Genomic DNA, 8424 nt, shown 5'->3' with positions numbered 1-8424 from the left:
TACCTTAGTTAAAGGAGTACCCTCACTCTCAATGCATGGATATGTGTGTGTGTGTGTGTGTGTGTGTGTGTTTCTTCATAACACTTACACTACAGAAAAGTATAAGTATTAATTATTTACTTGTTCATGTAGTTATTGTCTGTCTCTTCTACAATGTAAACTGCTGGAAAAGAGGGTCTGAGTCTACTCCCACTGGCCTCCATACCTCTGGAGCCTACAAAAATATTCAGCATAGAGTAGGCACTCTATTTTTTGCCTGCCTGCCTGGTTTAGAGAACCGGGAATTAAGGGAACTTGGGTTTCTGCTTTATTGCGTTGGGGAAAAAGCTCTTCTTTCAAAGAATTTTAATTACTCTTCCTCTAAAACTGGGTGGAGGGATCAGATCAGATAACGTTAAGTTCTGACACAGAATGATTCTCTTTAAAATACATGTGCGCTTAATCAGATGAGTTCAATTACAATGCAGTTTTTATTAGATACACTCTAGGTGCCAAAGATGGATCTAGGCTCTAGGAATTCGTAGTGGGGATCATTTAATCCTTCGAGCTGAAAATACCTTGTCCTTTCCTGGAGCTTTTCTTCACATTTTCTGATTTGCATTTCTACGCTACATTTGTTTCTGTTGAGGTTAGAGGAGAAACTGAGGACAGGGGATCGGTCCCTGGTCATGAGACCTTGGTACTGGTATTGCATGCTGCAGCTTATGGCTGACATCCCCACATACTAGTTGAAGGCAAAGGAGACACACAAGACGGTGCTGTTGATGGTTCCAGTCCTCCCCGCCGCGGTATCCCCGTTTTTTCTTGAATTCTGATGGCCTCCTTTCTAGGTGGGCTGTTGGAAGGAATATGCTCACTGGCAACTGTTTTCCAGAGGCACTGAAGCACTGAGCAGCTGGAACAGGAGGGTGGAGCAGAAGGTTTAATTTCACGTACAGTTGGCTTCTGTTTGTGATACTTCTACATTTTCTCAGATAGCTTTTTCTTTTTCCCTGTTGACTCACAGTTGAGTGAAAAACACAAATTGCTAAAACTTGATGAAAAAATAGTTTTTACTGTATCAGGAGTTGAGGACGACATGAAGCCAGAGGCTCAAAGTACAAAATGCAAACATTGGGTCCTCTACAGAGATATTACTGATGCCTGCCTCCTAATCTGGGTGTGGCCCTCAGGGCTGGATATGATTTTAGAGCGGAGAGGTCAGAGACAGGGCTTCTCCGCCTAAAACTGGCCTTCTAGGGTGGGAGTGGTAGGCGGGAGCCTAGGACCAGATTCCTGGACTAAGCCTGGGATCGTGGCTAAGGACATGGGTCTCACTGGAGGTCAGCGCAGCAAGCTCCGATGTCCGCAGAGGCGAGAACAGGACGCTCTCCTCCCCTGGCCAGAAATGCGGCTCCAGGTTGTCAGGGCTGGGAGGGGGGCCCGGGGTGGGAAGCGGGGAGATAGGGCGGTAGGACCCGGCGGGAGCTTCCTTGGCCAGGAAGGGAACGGGGCGGGGGGAAAAGAGGGAGGGAGAGAGAAAAAGAGAAGGTGATCGCGAGCGGGCGTCAGCACTCGCCGCGCCGCACGAGTTGCACTGCTCTGGCGGACCGGACCTGGACTCTATATAAGGAGCCCATCTGCTCCGTAGCTCGCACGCTCCTCCCGGGCTGGCGCACGCCGCGTCCCTCCAGCTTCCCCAGACACCTGCCCCTTCCCCGTGTGCCGCGCCAGGTCCTCCAGACCCGCGCACCCAGTGGCATGGCTCCGAGTGGTTCCCGTGGGACCGAGGTGGCGGTGGTGGCCGCGCGGCCCGAGCAGCCGCAACTCCAGCCCCATTGTCCCCCCTTTTATGGCTCCGTCTCCGCGGGGCCGCTCATCCGAGTGGCCAGAGAGTGAAAAGAGAGGGAGGGCAGAGCTCCGGCGCGAGGCGCGGCTCAGCGCTGCTCCTAGACTTCACCGCACCCAGCTCTGGCGGCCGCTGCAGCCTCAATAAAGTGCCCCAGCTTGGGGCGAGGGGCGGGAATGCAAGATCGGAACCTCTCGCTGGCCTGCAAGCTTTGGTCTCCACACCTAGGAAACTCCTGTGGGCAAAGTCTGCAGATCCAAGAGCGTCCAGGTTAGGAGACGCTCAGCCTCAAGCAACTGGGGTAAGCCAGATCCCATTTGGTCAAAGCCTTCTCCTCAAGCAGTACTTCACCCTCCGGCACTAGACGCCTCCAGGGAGCTGGAGCGGAGCAGGGCTCGGTGGGCCAGTTCTTAGCAACCCAGGGCTAAGACCCGGTATGGAGAGGAACAACCACAGACGCGGCGGCTTTGCCAGGCGCTCTGGAAGTGCAGGGGACGCGCCCGCCTGCCTCGGCTGCCGCACCCATGACCTCTAGTTTCAGCTGTGAACCTGGGCGGAGGAATAATTGAGGAACTCACGGAACTATCAACTGGGGACAAACCTGCGATCGCCACGGTCCTTCCGCCCTCTCCTTCGTCCGCTCCATGCAAAAGAGCTGCGCTCTGGGGCTGGGGCGAGAACCATGGAGGAACCGAGTGCTCAGTGCGCTCCACCGCCGCCCGCGGACTCCGAGACCTGGGCTCCTCAAGCCAACCTATCCTCTGCTCCCTCGCAAAACTGCAGCACCAAGGACTATATTTACCAGGACTCCATCGCCCTACCCTGGAAAGTACTGCTGGTTATGCTACTGGCGCTCATCACCTTGGCCACCACGCTCTCCAATGCCTTTGTGATTGCCACAGTGTACCGGACCCGGAAGCTGCACACCCCGGCTAACTACCTGATCGCCTCTCTGGCGGTCACCGACCTGCTCGTGTCCATCCTGGTGATGCCTGTCAGCACCATGTACACTGTCACCGGCCGTTGGACACTGGGCCAGGTGGTCTGTGACTTCTGGCTGTCGTCGGACATCACCTGTTGCACTGCCTCCATCCTGCACCTCTGTGTCATCGCCCTGGACCGCTACTGGGCCATCACGGACGCTGTGGAGTACTCAGCTAAAAGGACTCCCAAGAGGGCGGCGGTCATGATCGCGCTGGTGTGGGTCTTCTCCATCTCTATCTCGCTGCCGCCCTTCTTCTGGCGTCAGGCCAAGGCCGAAGAGGAGGTGTCGGACTGCGTGGTGAACACCGACCACATCCTCTACACGGTCTACTCCACGGTGGGTGCTTTCTACTTTCCCACCCTGCTCCTCATCGCCCTCTATGGCCGCATCTACGTGGAAGCCCGCTCCCGGATTTTGAAACAGACGCCCAACAGGACCGGCAAGCGCTTGACCCGAGCCCAGCTGATAACGGACTCTCCCGGGTCCACGTCCTCGGTCACCTCTATTAACTCGCGGGTTCCCGACGTGCCCAGCGAATCCGGGTCTCCTGTGTACGTGAACCAAGTCAAAGTGCGAGTCTCCGACGCCCTGCTGGAAAGGAAGAAACTCATGGCCGCTAGGGAGCGCAAAGCCACCAAGACCCTGGGGATCATTTTGGGAGCCTTTATTGTGTGTTGGCTGCCCTTCTTCATCATATCCCTAGTGCTGCCTATCTGCAAAGATGCCTGCTGGTTCCACCTAGCCATCTTTGACTTCTTCACCTGGCTGGGCTATCTCAACTCCCTCATTAACCCCATAATCTATACCATGTCCAATGAGGACTTTAAACAAGCGTTCCATAAACTGATACGTTTTAAGTGCACGAGTTGACTTGCCAATTGCAGTGGGGTCGCCTAAGCGACCTTTGGGGACCAAGTTGTGTCTGGTTCCACAGGTAGGTCGAATCTTCTTTCGCGGTTACTGGGTCCCAGCGAGGCTGTCTCTCCTGGGCAAGGGCAATGGATCCTGAGAAGCCAGGATAGTCCTGAGAGAGAGCTCTGAAAGGAGAAGTGTTGAAACTAAACGTAGAGCTTCCCTGCCCAGGAGGAGGCTCACTTCCTCCCCCTCAAGCCTCGGGCTCAGCACTGACCCCTGCGGCAGCCAATCCCAAAGGGGATTGCAACTTTTAAAAATTGATTATGGAAGGGGATCCCTGCCCTGCTTTGGTATAATGGATAATGCCCACTAGAACCAGTGTATTTGTAATTGTTGTCTGAAGCTTGTCTGAGACAGATCTACATACAGCCTGGCAGTACTTGAACTAGACGCTTAATGCCCTGTGTTTTTGGGGAGAACTTTGTGTTACAGCTTAATTTAAGAACAGTTACTTTGGCATCATTCAGTCTTCAGTTTCTGTCTATTTAAACTTGGTTGGAGAAACTTGTGCATTTGGTGCTTCAAACCCTATGTGTGGCTTGGATGGCGCAGAGAAACCTTGAAGAGTTAACAGCAAAATTGTGATGCTGAGATCTCTATTTTTATTATACTTGAAACTATATGGGGGTGGGTGGGTGGGAATGGGAGATGAGAGTGTTAAACTGAGAATCAACACCTATGATTGTTTGTTTTCTGCAGATTTGTAATTTTGTAATTCTTGTTTAGCGATGGTCAAACCACAGCTCTAACAAACAAACCATTATGTGTGCTAGTGCCAAAGTCTGCAGACTGCTTTTTTTTTCTCCTAATTTCATGTACCTGTCACTTTACACGTTTAAATCCCCAGAAATGAAGGGTATGATGGGTGACTCAGCCCACACTGCTGCTATATTTCTTACTAATGCAATTGGTAAAACCGATTAGTATTGGAGATATATTGTTCCTTAACAAGAAAAGTGTCTTTATTTCTTATCCAATTGAGTGAGATGTGAAGGAGACTGATGACATGGGACTAGTTCTTACACAATTGAGGAATGGGGTGGGGGTAATAGAAGGATGTATATTTTGACTTGTAAAAAAATCTTAAAATGCATGAGACTTTTATCTGATAGTCATTTGCACTCTCCTTCCCATCTGTGATTCCTTGTGTGCTAACATATAAGGAAACCAAGAGAACTATCTCCCTTCTTCAGAAACCTTTAAAATACAGTAAGGGCTCTAAAAACGATATTGGAAAGAAAATAAACTTGTTTCTTTTTCCATTGTTGCTGTTATTGAAGTTTGGGCAGGAGAAAAGATTGCTAGAAAATGACATACAAGAACTTTAGAAAAGCTTAGTGAAGCTAAAATTGAGGCCTTTTTTTTTTTTAACTTGCAGAACCAAACCTCAGACTTACTAAACAATCAGGAAACTGGCAAGCTTTTGACCTTTGTATATTCGTTACCAACCTGATATCTCAATGAATGTAATATCTGGAATACTTTAAATTTATCAATCTTTTCAAATTTCAAGAATACTTAGTTATTTCAAATTTCCTCTGAGAGCTCCCTAATACAGGATAAAGTCATGCAATAAAATATGAAAAAAATGTATATTTTAATAAGAAGTAGCCCTGAGGGATTATCTGCATGAAAAAAATATATATGCACAGCATTTAACATGCCAAAGAAAATTCACACTCCTTTTCTCAGAAGGCATTCTGCAGTTGATACCTTTTGTCTGCAGAAGCAAGTTGTCTTTGTGAAATGGATTCACTCCTTGCTTGAAGCTCCCCAGTCCTGTTTGTCAGACAATAAATGTATTGAACTGAAGCACACTGCTTGCCTACTGTGCAGACCTTCACCTTGGGTAATCACTCTTGAAAATATACTATTCAAAGATTCACACAAAAGCTAACTAAAAAGGGGAATTTTGATCAATATTTATACCTGTCACTGGTGTGAGAGAAAATTTTAGGCATTAGATATGCCTGTACTTCTGCTGGATCCCCAAGTTTGTTTGTTTGTTTTTTGTGACATTTCTCCTATGGAGGAATGTGCACAGAGCATGGTGTTTGTTTTTTTGTTATTAATCCTGTGGTCTTCTGTTTATACAGCTGTATTTTCTTTGATCCTAAGAGGCAATTAAGTCAACTTCTAAGAGCCTTAGGGGGAAACATTAATTGAAACAAATAGCCACTTACAAATGATTTCTTTATAGGGTACCTGTATTGACGGTGTCCTCACATTAACAAAACACAATCAGTTTAGTTGAATGGGTTGTTTGCCATTTTGTAGATTAACCACCTAAATTATTGCTTGACTATTTGGCTGTATTGCCTGGATTTGGGGCATATTGTATGAAATAGAAGCTTGCAAACCCTTATAGTTATAAGAGATATAGAATCATCATTCAGCATTGCACATGATTATGCAAAGTGTATTATTCATCCCAGGGGTATGTAGTTAAGACTGTTAAGCTCCTTTTCAGTTACTGCTGCCTATAGCATAGTTTATTTCATAAACTAGACACATGGCTTTTTTGCAGAACATAAAGCGGGAGATGGAAATGTTTAACTTACATAGCAATGAAAATATATTTTCATTGGCTATGGTAACAAACAACATTTTCCATATTGTTTAATTGCACAAATTTTCACAGAAATATATGAATGTATACTCATTCAATAATACCAATATTGTCTTGTGTTTCTAGGAATTTTAGCGTTTCCTTTGAAAAATGGACACTACACCTATGAATGAATGTTTATTGAGTTCAACAAATTTTCTAAAGAACAATATTCTTAATTTTTCGTCTCTATTATCTTAGTTTTGTCTTCTTTAACCAGGAAACCCTGAGAAGATTATAATTCACTGAAGCAGTAAAATATCAGATTATGTGTATTTGATGGAGTTGCTGTGACTGAAAATTGCCTTTGATATTCCACCTTTCAGGAAATGTATCATTGGAAATGAAATTTAGGAAAATAAATAAAAGTCCTTTTGTGTTCTAAAAAGTGTCGGGTGGTAGTTCTATTATTATGGAAAAATTGGTTCCTTGAATTCTGGGGTTGTGTTTAGGAGTCTGAGCCTTCACTAGAGAATGATTAATAGTAAATGATACTGTGGCTGACTGATATGTGCTGCCATGACTTGGGGGATTTAGTTTATATCTGAAGGAAGAATTTGAAAGGAAAGAAATGGATTGTGCTTTCATATTCTGCAAAGAGAGAGGGTTAGATCCACTATCACAAGAGTTTTCCAGATTAGTTTTCAGAGGAGACCTTTAGTCTCTAGGCTAGGCAGTCAGATTCCAAGGGCTGTCTGGTGCTTAAAATACAGAAAGAGGAACTGGGTTAGAAGAAGACTTCAGAGGAGTAGACTGACCTATCTTAAGACCAGTAAAGTAGGCAGAAAGGTAGCTTTTGTAGTCAGTCCTAGGTTTGATTTGCAAATAAAGTATGTTAGAACTATGTGGTTCTTCTTCTCAAATACATCTACCTACAAGTTGATGTAAAGTCTTAGAACCTATACACGTAAAGCACTTATGGAGATGCGTGACACTTTTTTGACTCTCAGCAGATTGGACTTCCTCTTAGTCATTATTTCCCATTGTCTCCTCTGTGGATGCAGAGTGCCTGTAGCACAGAACAGGGGTACTTGGGAGAAGTTGGACTGTAGAAGATCAAACTAGCCTGAATGGGAAAAAATTGGCAAAAACTAGAAGTGGCTGAAGTTTACAGCCTTTTACAACTAATCCCCTATGCAGGTGACATACAACCCAAAGAACCAAAGGGAACATGAAGGATGGTTTGCAGTGGCTCTATTGGCCAAGAAGAAATTGCCAAGTATTTAATTATTTCTTACAGCGTCCTTTTATTCACTTTTAAACTCTCTTCCTCTTCCTTGTCTAGAGATTTCTGGCTGTCTTTAGAGAATCCAAAGTCCCTGGCCACATCCACATTTTTAATTTGCAGCACCTCGTTTTTCACTTCTCTGCTTTTTTCTTACCTGTATCAAATCATGATAAGCAATAATGATGTCTGTGGTTCTTGTTTTAGCTGTGAAGGGCTGATTAGGTAACTAAGGGTTTTCACATTACATAAAAGGGAATTGTTGAACCAAACGAATGTGTAATTGGTGGGAATAAAAGCTTTCAAATGGGGCGTCTACTCGAGTCTTCTAAAGGAAAGAGGTTGGTAGAGGAAGGGTGGGAGAAGGGAAGCCTGCACTGTTCATCGAAACCCACCCTGGAACAGTCCACCAGGGGGCAGAGTGTCTCTGAGATGTTTAGCAGAAGCAGGCACAGACCATTCAGGATCTCTAAATCCCTCTTCCAGGACATTTTGCAACTGATATTAACGCCTCTAGACTCAGTGAAAACAAAGTTCCATGAGCCAAGGGAGAGGAGGTTTATCACTGATTAGAAATAGCAGATTTTGCAGAGCTGTAAATTCAGGCAGAGGATCCCCAAATCAAACCTAAAGTTTTTCTCCATATGTGCAAACTCAGTTTTTAAAATTCATCTCTACTCCTGATATAATACTAAAATCTTAGCATTTAAAAACATTGTGACCTTTTATTAATGTGGCACTGAGCGAATCAGAGGTTAGGAGACAATATACCTATTTCAAAATAAAGGGAGCTAATCAGTTACTTAAACATGTTTAACCACTATGATTTTTCTCATCACTGTGTTTTTCTTTTCAAATTTTTT

The 8424-nt window shown here is 45.4% G+C and overlaps 1 protein-coding gene across 1 annotated transcript; it reads left to right on the top strand.

Annotated features, from left to right (window-relative positions):
- Positions 1-1576: 1576 nt before the first annotated feature.
- Positions 1577-5091, top strand: HTR1B (5-hydroxytryptamine receptor 1B). The gene has a single exon (XM_003897825.5). The coding sequence runs from the start codon at positions 2511-2513 to the stop codon at positions 3681-3683; it is 1173 nt and encodes a 390-aa protein (XP_003897874.2). The 5' UTR covers positions 1577-2510; the 3' UTR covers positions 3684-5091.
- The last annotated feature ends 3333 nt before the right edge of the window (positions 5092-8424 follow it).

This window comes from Papio anubis, chromosome 6 (genome assembly GCF_008728515.1).
Source record: "Papio anubis isolate 15944 chromosome 6, Panubis1.0, whole genome shotgun sequence".
Lineage (NCBI taxonomy): Eukaryota > Metazoa > Chordata > Mammalia > Primates > Cercopithecidae > Papio > Papio anubis.
Note: the sequence above shows the minus strand (reverse complement) of the source record. Positions and strands in the feature narration are given on the sequence as shown.